Genomic DNA, 23537 nt, shown 5'->3' with positions numbered 1-23537 from the left:
AGTACGTAGGAATGGTAAACTCGAAATGACCAGCGGTGTATTGTGGTTAGACAAAAGGCAGCGGATCAGTTGGGCGGGACATCACGAATAACTGCCAGTTCCTGCCAAGTAATCGCCTCTACCGTTCAACAAACAATGAGGTGACAGAAAGTCACGCGCTACCTCCTAATATCTTGTCCGAACTCCTTTTGCTCCGCGCAGTGCAGCAACTCGACACGGCGTGGATTCAACGACTGCTGGAAGTCCCCTGCAGAAATACTCAGCCATGCTGCCTCTATAGCAGCCCTTTTGCGAAAGTGTTGCCAGTCCAGGATTTTGTGCACAAACTGATCTCTAGATTACCTTCCACGAATATTTGATGGGATTCACGTCAGGCAATCTGGGGGGGGGGGGGGGGGGGGAGACCAGTTAGCTCTAACTGTCCAGAATTTTCTTCAAACCAGTGACGAACGACTGTGGCCCAGTGAGTGGCGCATATTCATCCGTAAATTTCCATAGTTGTCTGGGAAAGTGACGTCCATGAATGACTGCAAGTAGCCGAACATCCATAAGATCCAGTCCATTCCATGTAAACACAGCCCACACCATTATGGACGCAGCACCAGCTTGCACTGTGCGTTGTGAACAACTCGGGCCAGTGGCTTTGTGGGGTATGCGCCACACTTGAACTGTACTGTCAACTGTTACCAACTGAAATCGGGACTCATCCGAGCGGGTTACAGTCTACATCTAAATCTACATACATACTCCGCAATCCACCATACGGTGCGTGGCGGAGGGTACCTCGTACGACAACTAGTATCTTCTCTCCCTGTTCCACTCCCAAACAGAACGAGGGAAAAATGACTGCCTATATGCCTCTGTACGAGCCCTAATCTCTCTTATCTTATCTTTGTGGTCTTTCCGCGAAATGTAAGTTGGTGGCAGTAAAATTGTACTGCAGTGAGCCTCAAATGCCGGATCTCTAAATTTCCTCAGTAGCGATTCACGAAAAGAACGCCTCCTTTCCTCTAGAGACTCCCACCCGAGTTGCTGAAGCATTTCCGTAACACTCGCGTGATGATCAAACCTACCAGTAACAAATCTAGCAGCCCGCCTCTGAATTGCTTCTATGTCCTCCCTCAATCCGACCTGATAGGGATCCCAAACGCTCGAGAAGTACTAAAGAATAGGTCGTATTAGTGTTTTATAAGCAGTCTCCTTTACAGATGAACCACATCTTCCCAAAATGAACCGAAGGCGACTATCCGCCTTCCCCACAACTGCCATTACATGCTTGTCCCACTTCATATCGCTCTGCAATGTTACTCCCAAATATTTAATCGACGTGACTGTGTCAAGCGCTACACTACTAATGGAGTATTCAAACATTACACGATTCTTTTTCCTATTCATCTGCATTAATTTACATTTATCTATATTTAGAGTTAGCTGCCATTCTTTACACCAATCACAAATCCTGTACAAGTCATCTTGTATCCTCCTACAGTCACTCAACTTCCCGTACACCACAGCATCATCAGCAAACAGCCGCACATTGCTATCCACCCTATCCAAAAGATCATTTATGTAGATTGAAAACAACAGCGGACCTACCACACTTCCCTGGGGCACTCCAGATGATACCCTCACCTCCGATGAACACTCACCATCGAGGACAACTGGGGTTATCCAGTCTTCTAGTGTCCAACCGATACGGTCACGAGCCCATGAGAGGTGCTACAGGCATGTCGTGCTGTCAGCGAAGGCACTCGCGTCGCTCGTCTGCCGCCATATTCTATGAACGACAAATTTCGCCGCACTGTCGTAACGGACACGTTCGTCGCACGTCCCACATTTATTTCTGTAGTTATTTCACGCAGTGTTGCTTGTCTGGTAACACTGACAGCTCTACGCAAACGTCGCAGCTCTCGGTCGTTAACTGAAGGCCACTGCGTTGTCAGTGGCGAGAGGTAATTTAATGGCGGACTTGTGGGGTTCACGGCACACTGTTGACACTGTGGATCTCGGAATACTAAATTCCCTAACGATTCGCGAATGGAATGTCCATGCTTCTAGCTCCAGCTATCATTCCGCGTTCAGAGTTTGTTAATTCTCGTCGTGCGACCATAACCACGTCGGAAAGCTTTTCGCATGAACCTCCTGCGTAGAAATGACAGCCCCACCAATGCACTGCCCTTTTATACCTCGTGTACCCGATACTACAGCCGTCTGTACACGTGCATACCGCTACCCCACGACTTTCGTCACCTCAGTGTAACGCGAGAAACCAAGCTCATCATGCCCGAACTAAGCTTTGAATAATCGCCTGCCTTATGAAGTCAACCCCGCCGTTGCGAGGACATGAGGCTGCTACACTCGCGCTGTTGTACGCTGATTATCATAGTTTCATTTTTTTGTCAGTGGTCTCCCGACTGCTTTGAACTGGCCAGCCACGACTTCCTCTCCTGTGACCACCTGTTATGTCAGAATAACACCCTCACCCTACGGCTCCAGTTATTTGTTGGTTATTTTTCGACCTCTGTCTTTCCCTAACGTTTTTGTCCTCTACGGCTTCCTTCAGTTCCACTGTAGTTATTCGCTAGTGTCGGAACACAAGTGCTGTCAACCTGTCCCTTCTTCTTGTCAGTGTTTTCCACACATAGCTTTTCTCGCTGACTCTGCATAGAGCCATCTCGTTTCTTATTTTATGAGACAACGTAATATCCAGCATATATCTGTAGCACCACACCCCAAACACTTCCTTTCTCTTCTTTTCCTGTTTCTCCACTGTTCTTGATTCTTTTCCATTCAGTGCTGTGCTCCAGACGGATTGTCACAAATGTCTTGCTCAAATTAAGGCCTATGTGTGATATCGGTACACTTGTTTTAGCTCTTTCCGCCGTAGATTGTATGCTTCTTACGTCCTCCTTGCTCCATCAGTGGTCTATTCCTTTGCTTCCAAGGTGGCAGAATTCCTTCAATTCGTTTGCTACAACAGGTCTTTACTTCCGCCATTGCTTCTTCGGGGTGCAGGTTGAACACTAGTCGGATAAGACAGCAACTCTGCCTTACGCAGCTTTTCATCTGAGTGCTTCTGATCTGCTGACCCATTCTTACTGTTCCCTTTTCTTGTACATATTGGATATTACCTGACTTTACCCATAGCTACTGCCTATTTTCCTGAGAATTTCAAACAGCTCGCACAATTTTAAATTGACGAATGCTGTTTCCAGATCGACAAATCCTATGCTTTGTTCATGTAACAGGGTCTTATTCACCGCCACATCACATGAATTGTTCACGATGCTTCATATTCATTCAAGACGCGTTGCCAAAGTTTCTGAGGACTGTACCTTTAGTTAACTCCAGAGGATGTGGTTTCAGTATAACAGAGCACCATCCCACTTGGATAAGCATGTCCCTGAGCGCTGGAAGTACAGATAACCTCACCAGTGGATTGGGTGGGTGGAGAGGTCCAATCCCATGGTCAGCGAGATCACAAAGTCTCAGTTCTATGGTATTTTTCCTGGGTGTTAGATGAAGTCGGTTTATTCAATTCCAGCAAAAATTGAAGGAGAAAGTAGTTGGTGCCGCGCAGATCGTCTGTCTCACTGCACTCTAGACAACAAGAATAGTTGAGATAGAGTGAATAATTTACGCAACACTGTAACGCATGCACCGAGACTCGCGTTCATCACTTTGGACATATACTATGAGCTTAATTTATTACTTTGAGGGGTAAGTCATGTCAATAAGAAACTAAATATTAGTTCCTTCTCCAAAACGTATTTAACCTAGGATTTTCTGCTGTATAGCTTTGATCATAAGGGTTGGAGACATACTATAGAACAAGGCACAAATAGATAGAAGAAATTTTAAAACAAAGGTAAGATAGAGCGTACTAAAATATACATCACATTTACCAATCAGTTATACACATTAAAAACAACATTCATAATCACTAAACAAACAGCTCTATTCACGACAATGGAACAACATATACACCGAACTTATTTACCAAGAAAGGATAAACATAAAAGTCAAAGCAGCATTTTCTATAAGGAGTAAAACTGTACAATAAATTGCCAAAAGAGATTAAATACACTGCTAAAACAAACATATTTAAAAAGGCAGTTAAGAAGTACCTATTAAGCAATACATTCTATACACTGAAGGATTACCTACACGACGCAAAGTGAGGGCTAGGTAAGAAATGTTAACAGAAATAGTAATAACGGTAATAATGCATAGCGCTCCACACTACAATTTCACACAATATTTTTTCCTCTCTTTTTCCTTTTCTTGAGAAACTTTCTCCCAAAAGCTATGCAATGTATAACACTAATACTTTAGCCCCTTCCTGAGTTCAACACCTCACTCATTATAAACGGATGCTGACTCAGTTTTCTAGGCTAGCAAATGGGAAGTTGTGGTGCATAAAATGGTTCCCACATCAGCTGATAGTGTGTACAGTGACTGGGAGTGAGAAATTAATTAGCAGCATAGCATTAGCCGCTTTCATTATTAAATAACTTATTTGTATAACAGTATTGTACACTACGGGCAAACGAATTAGGCAGCAAGGTTTTAAAAAGAGTAGCCTTGTGTTCGAGAGTGTGGAGGCTTCTACCATCGTCTGACCATCCTGATTTAGGTTTTCCATGGCGTCCCTAAATTATGTCAGGCAATTGCTGGGATGGTGCCTGCTACGCCGAGGAGCCAAAGAAACTGGTGCACCTACCTAATATCGTGTGGGGCACCGCGAGCACGCAAAATTGCCGCAACACGACGTGGCATGGACTCCATGTCTGTAGTAGTGCTGGAGGGAACTGACACCTCGAATTCTGCAGGGCTGTCCATAAATCTGTAAGAGTACGAGGGGAGATCTCTTCTGAACGGCACGTTGCAAGGCATCCCACACATGCTCAATAATGTTCATTTCTGGGGAGTTTGGTGGCCAGCGGAAGTGTTTAAACTCAGAAGAGTGTTCCTGGAGCCACTCTGCAGCAATTCTGGACGTGTGGGGTGTAGCACTGCCCTGCTGGAGCTGCCCAAGTCCGTCGGAACTCACAATGAACACGAACGGATGCACGTGATCAGACAGGATGCTTACGTACGTGTCACCTTTCAGAATCGTATCTAGACGTATCAGCGGTCCCACATCACTCCAGATGGACGCACCCACACCATTATAGAGGTTGCACTAGCTTGAACAGTCCCCTGCCGACATTCAGAGTTCATGGATTCATGAAGTTGTCTCCATTTCCGTATACGTCCATCCGCTCGATACTATTTGAAACGAGACTCGACAGACCAGGCAACATGTTTCCAGTCATCAACAGTTCATTGTCGGTGTTGGCTGGCCCAGGCGAGGAGTAAGCTTTGTGGCGTGCAGTCATCAAGGGTACACGAGTGGGCCTTCGGCTCCGAAAGCCAATATCAATTGCGTTTCTTGAATGATTTGCACACTGGCACTTGCTGATGGTCCAGCATTCAAATCTGCATCAATCTGCGGAAGGGTTGCACTTCTGTCACGTTGAACAATTCTCTGCAGTCATCGTTGGTCCCCTTCTTTCAGAATCTTTTTCCGGCCGCAGCGATGACGGAGAATTGACGTTTTACCGGATTCCAGATATTCACAGTACTCTCGTGAAATGGTCGTACGGAAAAATCACCACTTCATCGCTACCTCGGAGATGATGTGTCCCATCGCTTGTGCGCCGACTGTAACACCACGTTCAAACTCACTTATATCTCGATAACCTGCCATTGTAGCAGCAGTAACCGATCTAACGACTGCGCCAGACTCTTGTTATCTTATATAGGCGTTGTCGACCGCAGCGCCGTCTTCTGCCTGTTTACATATATCTGAATTTTAATACGCATGTCCATACCAGTTTCTTTGACGCTTCGGTGTATAAAGCCATGGCCAACTGCCTGTCCCATCCTTATCTTACAAGACTCGTCTGTATACGTGGATTACTTTATTTTTGGCGTTCTTAAATTGTAATGTTAAGAAATGGGATCTACTGACGAATAAAACAACAACTACAACTATAATGATTACTCTTTGAATCGAATACTCACATTTATTAACTCAAATTTTTCCTTGTCAAGCCTGAAAAAGAAAACAAACACAGTTTTAATATTTTTGATAGAAAATTGTAATTCATTCCTAATTTTAATTTCACTATTTATTTTAGTCCACTGTCAGTTATACCAGGAATAAGGCAATACTGCATAAATCAGATGAATAAGATAAGGGAAACTTAGAGAAGAGTTTCTCCAAAAAACTATTGTAATGTCACTTAAAAAATGTTACCTATCTTTGGAGCTAATAACACAACAACAAAGCACAGCTGAAAATGTGACATTGTGTATATCAACATTCATACCCCATTTTAAGTGCTGACTGCATAAAAATGGTGAACACAATATAATAATAAAAATAAATTTTGAAATATCCAAAATATACACAATCAACAACACAGGCAAAAACAACAAAATCTAAGTTAAAAGTAAAAACAACAATACATAACGGCAACAAAGAACAATATTTCATTCTTCCTATTTCTGAAGGCACACTTCTTATTCATTCCATGTCATTAACGATACCTCAGATTAGACAAGGATGGCTGTGTCTAAGAAACTATAGTGGTAGACTCTCTAAGTTACTCACTTTTGGGGGAGCCAAGCTCTGCCCATATCCTGCTTTCCGCTTTCTATGTCAATTTCCTCCCTCCTCTGTGTCCATCACCGCTCCCCAATTCTCTCTTATCTTGAGCCTTGTTTATTGTTATTGCAAATTCAGATTCTGAAGTAGTAATGTAATCATAAGCCTTAAGACATAAATACAACTTTACTGTTTGCTAACAATGTTTCTCTAAAAATATATATCCTATGTCTGTCCGAATATTCATTAGAGTATTATGCAAAAATTTGAAGTAATTCACTTAAGAAATTTTCGTGATTTTTGGTAATAACGTTTCCTCTTTATATATTACATATTTATTTAAATATTAAATATATTTAAAACAGATATATAAAAACATGCACGTATTCAATTGCAACACTGTGTCAACATTTCAAAACAATTGGTGAAGAACATACGAAGATATATGATTTTGAGCAAACGAGCATTTATGTTTTTATTTGTACCACAACTTTATTCCTTCCATGTACTGCCAGTTTAATTTTTTTTTTTTATTTCTCCTAATGTCCAGGTCATTTTAGTATCACTGTGGAGACATCTTCATGAGTTACTCACACAAAAGCACAAGCTGCCACTTCCGAACTGATCCACTGCGGATGCAGGACAGCGGCTGGTCAAATACTTAACACGGAAAATCGTCAGTCGCGCTGTTTGAGAAGTTATTTTATTTTCACAACCAGTTTCGGCAATTCAATATCTCATCTTCAGGCCCCATACGCTCCTCATGTAGACATTCAAACATATCAATATTGGCACACTGGAGTCATCAGTATCTGGCTGTCGTGAATTCGTACTTCAAGTGCTGCCTCCGAAGACCTGACAACAACTCAACTTCTTAAGCGCTGTCGGGCTTGGCTAACACTCGGATGGGTGACCGTCCGGGTCTGCCGAGAGTTGTTGGCAAAGCGGGGTGCACTCAGCCCTTGTGAGGCCAATTGAGGAGCTACTTGATTGAGAAGAAGTGGCTCCGGTCACGAAAACTGAGAATGGCCGGGAGAGCTGTGTGCTGACCACACGCCCCTTCATATCTGCATCCCGTGACGCCTATCTATGAGGATGATACGGCGGTCGGTCGGTGCCGTTGGGCCATCCGAGGCCTGTGCGGACTGAGTTTAGTTTAGTCGTAATTACACTTCAGCTTTTATATGAAAGACTTTTTATGTATCACCGTTTCAGGGATTTTGCCTCTAAATGTAATACGACAACTTACCTTTTGGACTGTGTTTTACCCCTTAAAAGTAATATTGGGAAAAACGAAAAAATACGGATTGCATTATTTTGCTCCCTCTACGTGCCCACCAAGTTTCGACAAGATCGTTTATTTACACCAGGGAATGTTCCCTTGTAAGTACTGGGCTGTGTCCTACGTTAAATTGACAGCAGTGCGACTTGGTAGTTTTTTTAAAACAAGTTTTTTATTTGCGTAACATGTTTATTCCATCTGTGCTTTGGTTTGTTTCTAGGTTTCTTCATAGCGACTCAAAAGCTGAAACTGATCAACAGCAAATGAAATTGAAGATTGCACAACACATAACGTACAATTTTTTCATTGAAAAACGCTCTGTTTTAGCTGATCACCGTCTCTGATAACAGCCTGCTTCGAAAAACTCCACTCCACTGGAGCTGACTCATTTGCAAATACAACAGAAGTGACAGGAATTTGGATAGGTTGCAATATCTCGATTAATGAGTAATTTCGATCTGAAAATTATTGCCGATTCTGTACTGTCGATTTATGCATCTTATTAGCCCTTTATCATCAGCACCTTTACCTTCACCTTATTTATAACCTGATAAACAAAGTTTCATTGGTATTCCCGAATCAGTATTTCTGGTATACCACCGAGTGAGGCTTACGCCTTTTAGCCCGACGGACTGACATTCGCGAAGCGCGGGGTTTCGGTTGGGAAACGACATGACGCGCATATTTGGGATTCAGAACCTCTCCACGCAGAACACACCACAGGGAGCTCGAAGTCTGCTTTATTGATGCGACTTTTTCTGGACGGTGGTGGACATGTCCTGAATGTTGGGTGGCTTCGCTCTCCTGCTCTCTGGGAATCAGGCGACAAGCATTTGTAATTATTTTCAATGGGACTTTTAAGGACAACGAAAGCCCGCCCGGTTAGCCATGCGACCTAACGCACTGCTTTCCGGCCGGGAAGGCGTGGTGGTCCCCGGCACGAATCCGCCCGGCGGATTTGTGTCGAGGTCCAGTGTCCCGGCCGGCCAGTGTGGGCGTGCGGTTAAAGGCGCTTCAATCTGGAACCGCGTGACCGCTACGGTCGCAGGTTCGAATCCTGCCTCGGGCATGGATGTGTGTAATGTCCTTAGGTTAGTTAGGTTTAATTAGTTCTAAGTTCTAGGCGACTGATGACCTCAGAAGTTAAGTCGCATAGTGCTCAGAGCCATTTGAACCATTTGAACCAGTGTCCCGGCCAGTCTGTGGATGGTTTTTAAGGCGGTTTTCCATCTGCCTCGGCGAATGCGGACAGATTCCCCTTATTCCGCCTCAGTTACACTACGTCGGCGACTGCTGTGCAAACTCTTTCTCCACGTTCGCGTACACCATAATTACTCTACCACGCAAACATTGGGGTTACACTCGTCTGGTGTGAGACGTTTCCGAGGGGGAGGGGGGGGGGTGTCCACTGGGGGCCGAGCCGCACAATAACCCTGGGTTCGGTGTGGGGCGGCGGTGGGGTGGGTGGACTGCTGTAGCTTGTTGTGGGGGTTGTGAACCACTGAGGGCTACGGCGGGGACGAAGTCTCTCCGTCGTTTCTAGGTCCCCAGTTCAATACAATACACAAGGGCAACGAAAAACTCCAGCACTATATACTGAGACGATGAAATAAAATATACTTACATCCATAATCATTGCATTGGTTCCTCCTGTACTGATGGGTAAGACACGAACTGCGACTGAACATCGACTAAACGTACCGCCCTATCAAAGGTGATCACGTTGACAGTTACTGTTGTATTTTCTTTCGTCCATTAAACTGGTATAATTATAGCGTAGCTTTTATGCTAAAAGTAAGGAAACAACTGAAATCAAGGAGAGACTTTCCAGATACCACGTACATATCTTAGGCACTTATTAAATATTGACAGTTTAGAGGCTGAACGAGGGCACGTAATGAACCTGTCACGATACTGACTCATCTGTTGTGAACGCAACATAGTCACAACGTTTTCACAGTGATCTCTATTTCAAGGTCCATGTGTACCGTCTTGCGACGCGTTACACTGTCTCATGACGTAAATGGCCGATGTCCAGCATCCTACCCGAAAACGGCAACAGTGTAACGCACACGGATTTTAGTATTTTGTGAAATGTCCGACCCCCTACCTGAATTGCTGGATAGAGGATGTCATTGAGCTCTGAGTGGATGACTAGGACTCTTCTTTTTTTATTAGGACTATGTGATCAGTCATCAACATGCACCGGGCAGTTTTAACATTGTTATTCATCTGACTCTCGGTGCAGTAAGTCGCGTATCTAATCAGGATCTGCAGAGTTTTTTTCAACTACAAAGAGGTGTGCGTGGGGACATTAATTAACCGCCCACAGTGGAAGCAATGAACTGAATGCTTCTCCACAGTTTGGTGGTCATAAGGACATTTTATCAAACAACTGGTGGATTTTAATACATGACAGGGCAACTGTGACGACTGCTAATATATGCCCTTGGAGAATCGTCGCAGCATTCAGGCCTGAGAGAAATGAAAACAGACATCGCTTAAACCACGAGATACTGTCTATGTATTGACATCTAGTAAGCCCGCTAATGGCCAATAGTTGAGCGCCCGAAATCCATTATAACTCCTTCATTAATATTACTACAAAATATCAGACGCTGGCCTACTTATGCAGAATTCTAGTGCACGAAAAAAAAAGGAAGCCACACTCCTAGGTACCCTGAGAACCCAGCACTTCCTTTCAACAAGCAGTACGTTCCTCTCTGTTTTCCAGTGCTACAGCCAGCAATGCATTGCGAAACGAAGACGACATGACTGGCATGCGCAGTAGCCGCTCGACTGCTGTAAGCCTCTCACATTGGTAGTCACAACTGTCATCTCTCCGTTGCAAAACTGAGAGGGGGAAAGTATACGCGTACGCACGTACACGCACTTTTTGCGTCAGACGAAGAGCTCGGGAAAGCCGCCGTGCAACGGCAGACGCGCATACGTACCAGCTGCGGGTTATTAGTCACCTATATCGAGCTTTGGGCCGCTTCTTCATGGACTGACAGGCGTAGGTTCAAACTCCATGGCGGGATCAAGGGAATACAATTACTTTTTTTGTTACACGAGTATATTCCAGCCTCGTGTCCCTAAAATGTTATCATCACATGTTTGGACTTAATATCAACTCGTCGTCATCATCAGTTGATCTTCATCGGTTGACTTTCAAGAAACTGTGTGCATTATCCCGGGCCTGGGTACACACAAAGTAAGACTAGGCTTGCGAGCCGCACACAATTTCCTGAAGTTGTAGTTTCAGGTGATAAAAATCATCCGATGATGACTTGGTAATAAGTCCAAACCGGTCATGATACCATTTGGCTGTCCTGAATGTGGAATATATAACAAAAAATGTACAAGACGGTCGCTTTGTTTCCATAAGACAATATGCTGTGTAATACAATTGATACTACGAGGGTCGTTCAATAAGTAATGACCCACATTTTTTTTCTCAGAACGTATTTATTGTTAAGAGTCAGAATTTGGTGAAAACATACATCAACATGTCATGTCCATGTCTAATTTTTCTACGTAGTCTCCGTCACTTTCTATGGACCCACGCCAAAGTTGTGGAACAGCATGTATTCCCTGCTGGTAAAAGCTCTTGTCCTGCAGGCGTAGCCATGTTTTCACTGCATGACTGACACTCTCGTCATCTTCAAAGAGTGTTCCCCGTAGAGAATCTTTAAGCGGCCCAAGGAGATGGAAGTCCGACGGTGCCAGGTCTGGACTGTACTGTAGATGAGGCAATGATGTCGAACCCAATTTGGCGATGTGTTCCCGGGCTCTCAGATTTCTGTGTGGGAGTGCATTATAGTGTTTGAGCAAGATATCTGCTGGATTCTTGTCCGAGCGAACACGTCGGAAACGGTTCCCGAGTTTGTTTAGGGTCTCCACGTATGCCTCTGAACTGGTGGTTGATCCTCTTGGCACCGCATCCACGAGAACGACGCCATCACAATCTCAGAAGACAGTCACCATGACTCTTCCGGCAGAGGGGGTTGTCTTGAATTTCTTCTTTCGTGGCGAATGAGGATGATGCCACTCCATAGACTGCCTCTCTGTTTCCGGTGCAAAGTGGTGCACCCAGCTTTTGTTGCCCGTAACGGTCTGTGACAGAAAGGCCTCTCCGTCGGTCTCAAAACGCTCCAACATTTCAGATGAAATGGCCTTTCTTTGGATCTTGTGGTCCGCTGTGAGCATTCGTGGAACCCATCGAGAGCATCTCTTTGAATATCCTAGAGTCTCGATCATTGCAGACGCACTTCCAATGGTGACTGACAACTGTAGAGCCAACTGTCGAGTTGTGATGCGCATACAAACGATTCAGCATGTCTGGAGCAGTGGCTGTGACAGGACGTCCCGAGCGTGGCTGATCACGGAGCCCCGTTTCTGCATTTCCTGAGGCTGTAACTTTCTTTACCCATCGCCCAACTGTACCCCTATCAGCTGCAGCATCGCCATACACTGCACACAAATGTTTATGGATGTTCACCGCGGTTTCTTTTTCTGCAGACAAGAATTCAGTAACAGCGCGGTGCTTCTAACGTGAGTCGTATGTAGACGCCATTTTGACGCTGTACTACTGTTCTGCCATCTGCCAGAACGGTGCGAAACTTCACCGGCGCACAGAACAAACGTCAAATGTGAAGCACCAACAAGGACATTTGTCTATGTATATTAATGGCTTTTTTAAAAAAATGTGGGGCATTATTCGTTCAACGACCCTCGTACATGTTTATTATTATGCAGGACTAACGGGTGCAGATCGGGATTATAAAACTGCCACTGACAAGAAATGAGTACTTAGAAAAGGTATGCCGAACTTTGATGCAACGTTTTTACTGAAGGCATTAACTGAGAGTTATGTGTGGCATATTTATGAGTCATTACGTGCCTCGCTCACTCGATTTAAGTACTTACTTTATTGGCATTGGCTTCTGCGAGACAGCTTACTTCATTTACCGAGTCACAAGACAGTCAGTGAAGAAATTTTTGACTTTCTGAACAAGAAGTGAAGAGATGCTTTAAAATACAGGCCCTAGTGTGAGCTAAAGAACGCATATACATTACTGGCCATTAAAATTGCAACACCACGAAGATGACGTGCTACAGACGCGAAATTTAACAGACAGGAAGAAGATGCTGTGATATGCAAATGATTAGCTTTTCAGAGCATTCACACAAGGTTGCCGCCGGTGGCGACACCTACAACGTGCTGACTTGAAGAACGTTTCCAACCGATTTCTCATACACAAACAGCAGTTGACCAGCGTTGCCTGGTGAAACGTTGTTGTGATGCCTCGTGTAAGGAGGAGAAATGCGTACCATCACGTTTCCGACTTTGATAAACGTCGGATTGTAGCCTATCGCGATTGCGGTTTATCGTATCGCGACATTGCTGCTTGCGTTGGTCGACATCCAATGACTGTTAGCAGAATATGGAATCGGTGAGTTCAGCAGGGTAATGCGGAACGCCGTGTTGAATCCCAACGGCCTCGTATCACTAACAGTCGAGATGACAGGCATCTTATCCGCATGGCTGTAACGGATCCCGCAGCAACGTCTCGATCCCTGAGTCAACAGATGCGGACGTTTGCAACGCAACAACCATCTGCACGAGCAGTTCGATGACATTTGCAGCAGCATAGACTATCTGCTCGGAGGCCGTGCCTGCGGTTACCCCTGACGCTGCATCACAGACAGTAGCGCCTCTGATGGTTTACTCAACGACGAAGCTGGGTGCACGAATGGCAAAAGGTCATTTTTTTCGGATGAATCCAGGTTCTGTGTACAGCATCACGATGGTGGCATCCGTGTTTGGCTACATCGTGGTGAACGCACATTGGAAGCGTGTATTCGTCATCCCCATACTGACGTATCACCCGGCTTGATGATATGGGGCGCCAATGGTTACACGTCTCGGTCACCTCTTGTTCGCATTGACAGCACTTTGAACAGTCATTTCTGATGTGTTACGACCCGTGGCTCTACCCTTCATTCGATCCCTACCAAACCCTATATTTCAGCAGGATAATGCACGACCGCATGTTGCAGGTCCTGTACGGGCCTTTCTGGATACAGAAAATGTTCCACTGCTGCCCTGGCCAGCACATTCCCCAGATCTCTCACCAATTGAAAACGTCTGGTCAATGGTGGCAGAGCAACTGGCTCGTCACAATACGCCAGTCACTACTCTTGATGAACTGTGGTATCGTGTTGAAGCTGCATGGGCAGCTGTACCTGTACACGCCATCCAAGCTCTGTTTGACTCAATGCCCAGGCGTATCAAGGCCGTTATTACGGCCAGAGGTGGTTGTTCTGGGTATTGTTTTCTCAGGATCCATGCACCCAAATTGCGTGAAAATGTAATCACATGTCAGTTCTAGCATAATATATTTGTCCAATGAATACCCGTTTATCATCTGCCTTTTTTCTTGGTGTAGCAATTTTAACGGCCAGTAGTGTATGTCAGCGGTCTGCCAATATCGAAGACACAACAACTACCAGTGGTTAACAGATACAGCCCGTAATAGCCCATCTCAAGAAAAGTATCCTGACAGCGCTGTTTAAGGCGGCACCGACCACTGGATGCCACGGGAGGAGCGTCTGCCAGCATAACAAAAGGAGCAGAATTGGACGGTCAATGGAGACTTCAGTGACTCCACGTGGACCAGTCACTGGATGTTACCTGTGGTGAAAAATGCATCAGGAAGATTTCGTCCCTCCTACAGCTTCCCCAAATCGACTGTTGGTGAATTGGCTGTGATGCGGAAACGTGAAAGACCAGGCAGACGTCATTTAGTGACAGATAGGGACACTCGATCATTGCACGGGATGAGTGTAAAACATCGCAGGAAATCGGAGGAACGAAATCACCCGCGACTTCCAGAGTGTTACCAGCGGTCCACGTATAACAATGGCTGTGCGTAGGGGGTTAAAAAGGACGGGTGGGGTACAAAGGTCGAGCGGCTTCTCGCAAGCCACGCATTCCCATTCTCAACGCTTGAGGTTGCTCAAGGCACGACACCACTAGACAGAAACGAGTGAATCGCGCCATACACTGTGGCAGCCCGATGGAAGGGTTCGGGTGCGGCGAATGCCTGGGGAACGGTATCTAACGTCAAGTGTAGTGCCAACAGTGGAGTACAGAGAAGCTGGTGTTACTGTATGGAGGTGTTTTTCGTGGGAAGGGTGTGGTCCGCTTATTGTGCTTAAGAAAACGCTAAAATTAACAAATTTTGCAGTATTGTGTACTGCGTACAATGGAGTGTGGAATCGATCAGTGTTTGTGTCAGGACGACAATGCACCCTGTCACAAAGAAACACCTACGAGGCAATTGTTTATGGACAATAACATTCCTGAAATCGACTAGCCTGTCCAGAGTATCGACGTGAGGCCAAGAGAGCAAGTTTGGGGTGAAGTTAGAACGCTCGACTTCACTCCAGACCCCAGCGTCCACCAGCTTCTCTCATTTCGGCTCTTGAGGAAGAATGGGCTGCCATTCCTCCACCGACAGCTAAACACCTCACCTCACTGAAAGTGTCCCCAGCCGAGATGAAGCCGCCATAAAGACCAAAGACGGGCACGCCGCATATTAGTGTCCACTAACAGGTGTCCGGATCTCAGCCGTTGTAAGGCAAACTGAGGAGCTACTTGATTGGGAAATTGCTGCTCTGGTCTCTTAAACTGACATGCGGCCGGGAGAGCGTTGTGGTGACCACATGCCCCTCCACATCCGCATCCAGTGACGCCTGTAATCTGAGGATGACACGGCGGCCGGTCGGTACCGTTGGGTCTTCGTGGTCTGTTCGGGCGGAGTTAAGTTTTTTAACAGGTGTCCGGATCCCTTTCATCTGATAGTGTATGCAGTAATATTGGCAAGGATACTGTAACATTTTCCGGAAACCTTTCGTCCATTGTTATAGATCAAATTTCAGCACATACGTTGTAGATGCCCAAGCTCTTGCGACCATTTTTGTAAGCGAAGATGAACGAGAAATTCTTCGACATCAAACTTACTTATATATTCATGTGTCCATCGTTGCTATAGCTGTGCAGGTTCACGGTTATATTCCAGTGTGTGTTGCGGAATGTTGTACGTTACTCCGCGCCACTGACGTTGCAAAGGAGAAGTCACATCCTTCCTTCGGCACACACCTGGCCCCCAACCTCACAACGCTCAGGATGTCCAACTTTTGTTCGCGAGGGACCAATAAGCGCTAGTTCCTCTATGTATCCGCGCTTGCAAATCATGTCGACGAATGATCCCCGTGCAACCACAGACACTTATTGCCGGACAGTACCTTCCAATAGTGTCTAACTGCGGTGTTGCGCGTCTCCCATCTGAAACGGCATAACTACCGGTGCCGCATATTTATTGTTCTATCCCTAGACGTGTAGAGATCTTTCCAGAACGAACAACACAGCTAAGGTCACTCAGAGTGATCCGTCAGTCTCCTACAGCTGCGAACGATGAATCTGTCAACGTGAATTGAGGCTGCCTACCGACCAATACCCCAGAAACTAACGAAATGTTTCTGATTCTAAGCCACAACTCTGAGTCCCTGTTTCAAATCAGGTACTATAGTTACGAAAGAAAGGAAGGAAGGGAGTAACGTTGGAGTTTAAAACACTGTCGATACTACGGTAATTACAGGTGTATCATACATTAAGATGGGCAGGATGTAGAACTCAACCGTCCATAACCTATTAGAGAAAACCATCACATCATGTGCCTGAAGCAATTTAGAGAATCTACTGAAAATTGGAAGCTGTATGGCCACAGCGGAATTTAAATCCTATTCCTCCCCAATGTGAGTAAAAAGTTTTAACAACTGCGCCATCGCTCTCGGTACTTTAGTTTGGAAGCCTTTACTATGATCTGTAATTTATACACTTCTTAGGTGTTAGTAGTATCGATCCATTCTCTCCTTGTCATTTCTTCGTTCTGTAATTTTCTTCTCTAGTTGATATATGATGAACGAGACGTTTCCCTCTAGATATATCCTCTTAAGTAGCATAGCCATCGGGCAGAACTGGTTTACAATTTATACTCTGCAGTGAATAGGAAGTACAGAGAAAAATGAGTCCTGCCTTATGCGCACTACACATTAGCTATAAATTAAGTCGGACTTTGCTACATTATCTATTCAAACTCCATGTGCTCCACTTTGTCAGCTTGACGATATCGTGTACTGGGAAGCAAGAACCTCGACTGTACGCCTAAATGAGGTATCACTTACTGTGCTATTCTTATTGAATAATTTACGGCGATGGATGCAACTTTGAACCTTTAACATGTTGCCACCAGCGCAATGATTATTTGAAGTTGTTCTCATTCGCACAGTGAAACTAGTAATAAAACAAATGGGCTCTGAGAAATGATTTATTGGAACACAAAAATATATAAAAGTCGTGTGATTAAAACTTCATGTGATTGGTTTTCGTAGAATTAAAATAAAATAAAATGCGTGGACATTATAATCTTCCTTTAAGGAGTTAAATTTCTCCTTATTTCAAGTCTTGTGTCACGTACCTGGTTGACATAGCGTTCACGAAATTTTGTAGAAGCAAACAGATGCTATCCACCTGTCAAAAGGTGAGCATGGGTAAATGTGTTGCAGTGTATAACGTGACACACCGTCGTGACTGAAGAAAGTTGTCCAAGAACAGGAAACAAGTACCATATTCAGCAGCAGTGGACGAGAAAATGTCGAGAAAGCCCACCCAGTTTATCAGAGAGATATTACTTTTAGTCTCTGCGAAACGTATCTTTGACGTTCTTCAAGAGCATAGCACAAACAGAAAACTGTAGAAATAATTTTCCAGTAAGAGAGTCTGAACTCACAACAGAAATTAAATGTAATTTACAGTCATGTCATGGTGCAGTCTATATGGAATTGGATTCGTGTTAAGGAGGAATGGAGTTCAAATCCAACTGTGACCAAGTCTTTAGTCGTCCACAGTTTCGATGAATCGTTTAAAATGAACACCGGGATAGTTTCTACAAAAATGACACCACCACTTCCCTTTCAGTCCTTCACGGCCTTGGGCTCCGTTTCTAAAGATCTCGTCATTAGCAGGACATTAAAGTTTAATCTCCCTTCCGTGATATTCACAGCGTGTTCCGTCATTTGGCACAAAAATTTAACTCGCAAAGGCTCTGAGCACTATGGGACTCAACTGCTGAGGTCATTAGTCCCCTAGAACTTAGAACTAGTTAAACCTAACTAACCTAAGGACATCACAAACATCCATGCCCGAGGCAGGATTCGAACCTGCGACCGTAGCGGTCTTGCGGTTCCATAACTCGCAAAGGCTCCTCAATGAAATATCCACGTAACAGTTGGAAATATTTTCGAAAACGTTACATATGGTATCATATTGGTGAGGTATGTCATTGGAAAAAGACCACGGCTTAACTTGGAAAAAAATGGCGTCAGCAGCACCGTGAACTGACTTCTGGAATTACTGGTCGCTCCATTACTGGAGCAGGACTGGATCTAGAAATTTTGGTTCATGACACACTCAACGAGAATCATAAAAAAATCCATATCAACAGTGTTAATGCATAGAATAGCTTCCTTCACCTTTGACCTCAGCGACCAACGAAACAGTTCGGAGTACGGTGTCCATTGGGTCTGACGGCAAAATGCTGAAAACTGCTATTGTATTATCGCTCCCAGAATAATTATTCCCGTCAGTTGTACTGCTTGCACATAAATCATTTGTTTATAGCTTTAATGCTCAAGGAGCTATAAAGAAGGAACTACAAATTTCATACGGAATTTTAAAAGCGAATCGCGTTAATAAATTATTCACAAAACCGTCTCAGCTGTCCGTCTCGCCCTTTTAATGCGTCATCTGCCATCAAAATACAAAAGATGTGACTAGATATTTTGGTGTGTCCCCCGATGGCCGTTGAATAATGTGGTTGTGTTCCTCGACCACTAAATGTGGCATACAGGGAAGTCACGTTACTACCGATTAATTTGTTAACAGGAGCTGCTGGAGCCAATGTACCCTCGAAGTTACCTGGTGAGGGACTGTGCGTGTTTTTCTGTTGCTGTTCTCGCTGGAGTGCGATCTGGAATTGTGTAGGCTGCCATTTGGTGTGTGGTTGTAACTGTTTCATTGCGTTACCCTACCACGATGATTTCTTGTCCGGTCAAATTTTGCTTCGTCCTCGCCATCTTCAAGAAACATCGTTTTCACTCTTCTGTCACATTTTCTCCATTTCTGATCGACTTCGAATTCAAGACCTTATGTCCTTCGAAAGCGGTTGACTTCCGGGGGGAATATTAAACTAGTTTTAATAAGGAAGTTAGGCGGGTGTAAATGCCCGTTTATACGATAAGAGACTTGCGTTCTAAAGCAGCTGTGCGCGCCTGTTTAGGCAGAGGACCGCCTCGTGCTTTCGTTTACACGAAGCGGAACTCCGTGCGTAGGCAAGGAAGGGCTGAGCGCTAAGTTTGCGCAAGGCAAGCACGCCGACGTGCTCTGTCGCGCCTCTACCTTCACCCCCGCGACGGTGCTGCTCGGTATCGAGGGGTATTCCGTTCGGCGGTGGCAATGTGGGAGCCAGCTTACGGAGGAAAAGGCACTGCAGCCTGCTTAAAATACCATCAGCAACTTCGTTGGCATGACAGCAGATGATATTCAATATCATGTATCACTGATCAGTCGGAAAATTGATGCGAAGCTCAGAGAAGCAACTAACTGATTGAGCAAGGCTGCCCGTGACGCGGTGTTTCGTTGCGAAGGCGTTTACACTCACACACAAGTTTAAAGTATCTGTTCAAATTGGCAAAGAGTACGATATCCGTCAGTTCGTGAAGCTTCGCGCTGGGGACACATTTACACCAAGCGAGGCTTGCCTAGCGGAAACGCACCTTGGAACCAATGCACATCTCAACAAATACTGCTATTACAGTAGTAGCAGATCCGCAGTAATGACGTTCAACTGTAAATGGCAGTTCTTAATGTACTATAATAATATCTTCAAAAATGGGTAGTTTTAGGGTAAATCAGGGTGATATGGTGAACACAAAATTTGGGCCTCGTAGAAGGCAAGAAATTGTTTATTTAAACAAAACAAAAACACTCTCCTTTCACTAAATACATAAGTAACACATTGACAGTACCACATCCTCTTTAGGCACTACGAAAGTTAAAAAGAAACAATACTTATTTTTACCAATTTCACCATTTCACCCATATATATGGGTGATTCATATGTTGAACAGTCTTCATGCAGCCAACACTGGCAGCTAATAAATTTGATCCAATCCACATCCTTTTTAGTGCAACTGTACAGTTCACCGCACCCTACACAGCAACACTCTTCATCATCCGCGTCGTCGTCGTCGTCGTCTTGCAATTGGATATCCAGCGACGAGTCGGATCCGGTGTCAGCGGTAGACGCTTTTCGTTTCTTGGGCTGCTTCTTTTTGATAATTCCTTTGTTAGTCTCTTTGGTTACGGTTTTTCCTTTGGTTACGGTTTCTCCTTGCTAAAAGGATTTGCTCTACTCTTCACTGACTCATTTTGTCGTTTTCTGTTGCGCGGGTTGTCGATGTTTTCTGGAGAAGTCAAAACCTCAGCTAAAGCTCTGGACTTCTTCTTCCTTGCAAATGCAACTTTATCTAGGATAGGTATCGGCGAAATATGGTCCAAGAGTTTGAAGGGGTTATTTGAGATTCTTCTGTTGCCACTGTCGAGGTCAAATCTGTTGCTTCTGATGAAGCCTGCATGTTTTCCTGTGGATTTTCCGCCCGTTGCGAACAGCCCAGTTGTGGTGAAGCTTGTATGTTATGTGTTCAAATCCCTGATCGTTATCTACATCTGCAGTTGCTTATTCCGAGGGATTAGGTCTCTCCTGCCAGTGCGAACAACTTGGTCGAGGTGAAGTAGGTCTGCTTTTATGTCGTTCGTTGTTTTCCTGATGTTGATTTGAAGTTGATGTTAAAAACGCGTATTCGGGGATGACATCAGGATTAAACAGGATGATTCTTGTGTTTGTGAACCCCGCTATTGCATTCTCTGTGGTAGCTGGTTGTACCCATTCCTTTGTAAGCAAGTCCTCCGAACACTAGTCTGGAAATTTTTCTGTTTGGATTCATTTTAATGTACGAATTGCAAGCATTGTAATAATAGGATTTCATCCGGAGCACAGTGTTATCGCAACTGCGCGGACTATCTGGGCACGCTTCAAGGCCGGCCGACACTCCCACCGAGCGCAACCTAGCCGCGGTCCCTCTCCATTTCCTCCAAGCACGCTATTCTGAGATTGCCATAGGTAGGTCGGACGTATGTGTGCATTCGCAGTGAAGAAGGTGGGTCCATTGCCCATCTAGGCGAATCAGTTATATGAATGCGTGGCGTATGTACTTTCGGACATGTGCGAAAGAACAGACACCATGTGTTCATATAATTGGGTAGTTTTACCAACACACACAACACGTGCGTAGTAACATTTTTTTCGCAGAACGTACAGTGGCAATGATCCCAGACTAACAGCAGTTGGTTCGACCCGAAGAATCCACCTATAAATTCTTAAAATACGTATGAGAGTGTTAATAGAACTCGCTCATATCTGCACATTAAGATGACGTAATACCAGGAATAGCGTCTGCGCACAGAAAGAAAACGAAAATAAGCGAGTTCATATACAGGATATCGTAAAATGTATGCTTCTCTAGCGGAAAGGCACGCGGAATCATCTATACAGGGGAGGTTTCAAAAGATTGTTCAGCGCAGTACTGCACTGGCGAACACCCTACATTTTCTATTGTTTACGGATGAGGACTCTCTCAGGCGTCAAAAACTGCGGTATCTGGAATGATGAAAAGTCAATACACCGCGCTCGTTTCACGTCACACCTCTAACGAATTATCTATTAATTTTTATGTTTTAATTGTATAATATAAACTAACACACCGTATGTCAAGTTATTGCGTTTGAATAGTTCACTTGATATGTGGCGTCACCTGTTTTGGAAACTGTACCTCTTGTTAAACGCGAGACGATTCGATTTTAACACGATGGTACACCTTCAACTTCGATATTAACATGCGTGCGCATCTGAACAACCACTACCGACATCATTAAATTGGGCCATCGTGTTCGCCGGATCTCGTTTCGATACTTTTTTCTGGTGACGTTCAACGAAGTCGTTGGTTATGAAATTAAAACGTGGTTGGTAGGCTCTCATTGTACGATATACAATCGGAAAATTTAAGAGAGTGGGACAAAATTCTGTGCGCTGTTGTAATCAAAGTGTTAGTCTAGCGGTCGCCAGTGTTGAAAGACGGTTTGAGCTTAAGTAGTTGTCGTAAGGTATATTGTTTGTTTCAGTAAAAAATTATATAGTCATTCAGACTCTTATTTCCTTATTTCAAAATATTCCGTTTAGCTTATGGTTACCCTGTGTATGAATACGGGCTGAAACAGAAGCAGACTGAAAGCTGGCACTGGCCTGTACTCTCAGATACGCCCAAAGAATCACCGAGCTCCACGTCACCATCACACGGACGCAACGGGCCAATATTTCGTGGTATTCTTCACAGAGGTTTTCGGAGAGATGAAGTTCCACCTGCACACTGGTGCACGGTCCGTCGACCAGCGAATGAGCACTGCCAGCCTCCCTCCCCTCACCAGACAGATTTCGGTCATTGCAAACCCCCCCCCCCCAGAGCTGTCGTAAGAGCGTTCTAGCGCGCTCCCAGCGACATTGCGTTTTAACAGTTTAGTGACCTCTCCCCCGGCATGGCTTTATACTTGAATGCATCTCATAACCATAACATGAGGGAATTCTGTTTTTAAACAACAATAACAAGACGAAATCATCCAAAACTGAGGATGTTTTTGACTCTGAGCAGTTTGGCTTTAGAAAAAGAAACTGTACCAGAGACGTAGCTCTGACGTTAAGAGAAATCACCACACCTCCAAAGTACTTGTCAAACTATAAAAAGCGTTCGATAAAATGTGCAGAATTTTTGAAATTTTCAGGAAAGTACGTGAAAGCTATAACGGAAGTATGGAAATATACAAGATGTATAAGAACCAAGCGTGAGCAGTTACAACGGAAGACTAAGAGAGAAATGGTCGAATTACAAAAGCGTAAGGCAAGGATGTGGTTTTTCTCCACTACTGTTCAACATGCACAGAGAGGAAGGTTCAGGTGCCGGATTAAAATCCACGTGGTACGCTTTCCTGTTGCCACTGCTAACCTCGGGGAAAGTACGGAAGAATTACCCGACGTGTCGAAGAGAATTCACAATCTAATGAGCGCAGAATACGAACAGAGTGTAACCATGTGTCCACAATCCAGTCACTTCCTACAGTAGGTGTAATCACATAAGCAGCCAGAATTAGCACCGGTCTCTAGCTCCTCCGAACGAGGAGAGGAATGACGGAAGATAGAATAAGTCCTAAACCAGGCGCCGGGACACGATCAAGAATAAAAAAAAAAAAATGGTTCAAATGGCTCTGAGCACTATGGGACTCAACTGCTGTGGTCATCAGTCCCCTAGAACTTAGAAGTACTTAAACCTAACTAACCTAAGGACATCACATACACCCATGCCCGA

General features: G+C 44.6%; 1 protein-coding gene across 1 annotated transcript in view; it reads right to left on the bottom strand.

Moving 5' to 3' along the window:
- LOC126481167 (leishmanolysin-like peptidase) overlaps positions 1-23537 on the bottom strand; it is a 549175-nt gene that overhangs the window by 50623 nt on the left and 475015 nt on the right. The window contains exon 3 of the mRNA XM_050104734.1: positions 6070-6100. Coding sequence (XP_049960691.1) covers positions 6070-6100 — 31 coding nt within the window. The remainder of the gene's footprint in view (positions 1-6069; positions 6101-23537) is intronic.

The sequence above is a fragment of the Schistocerca serialis genome, chromosome 5 (genome assembly GCF_023864345.2).
Source record: "Schistocerca serialis cubense isolate TAMUIC-IGC-003099 chromosome 5, iqSchSeri2.2, whole genome shotgun sequence".
Taxonomy (NCBI): Eukaryota; Metazoa; Arthropoda; class Insecta; order Orthoptera; family Acrididae; genus Schistocerca; species Schistocerca serialis.
This window is presented reverse-complemented; position numbering and strand designations above follow the sequence as displayed.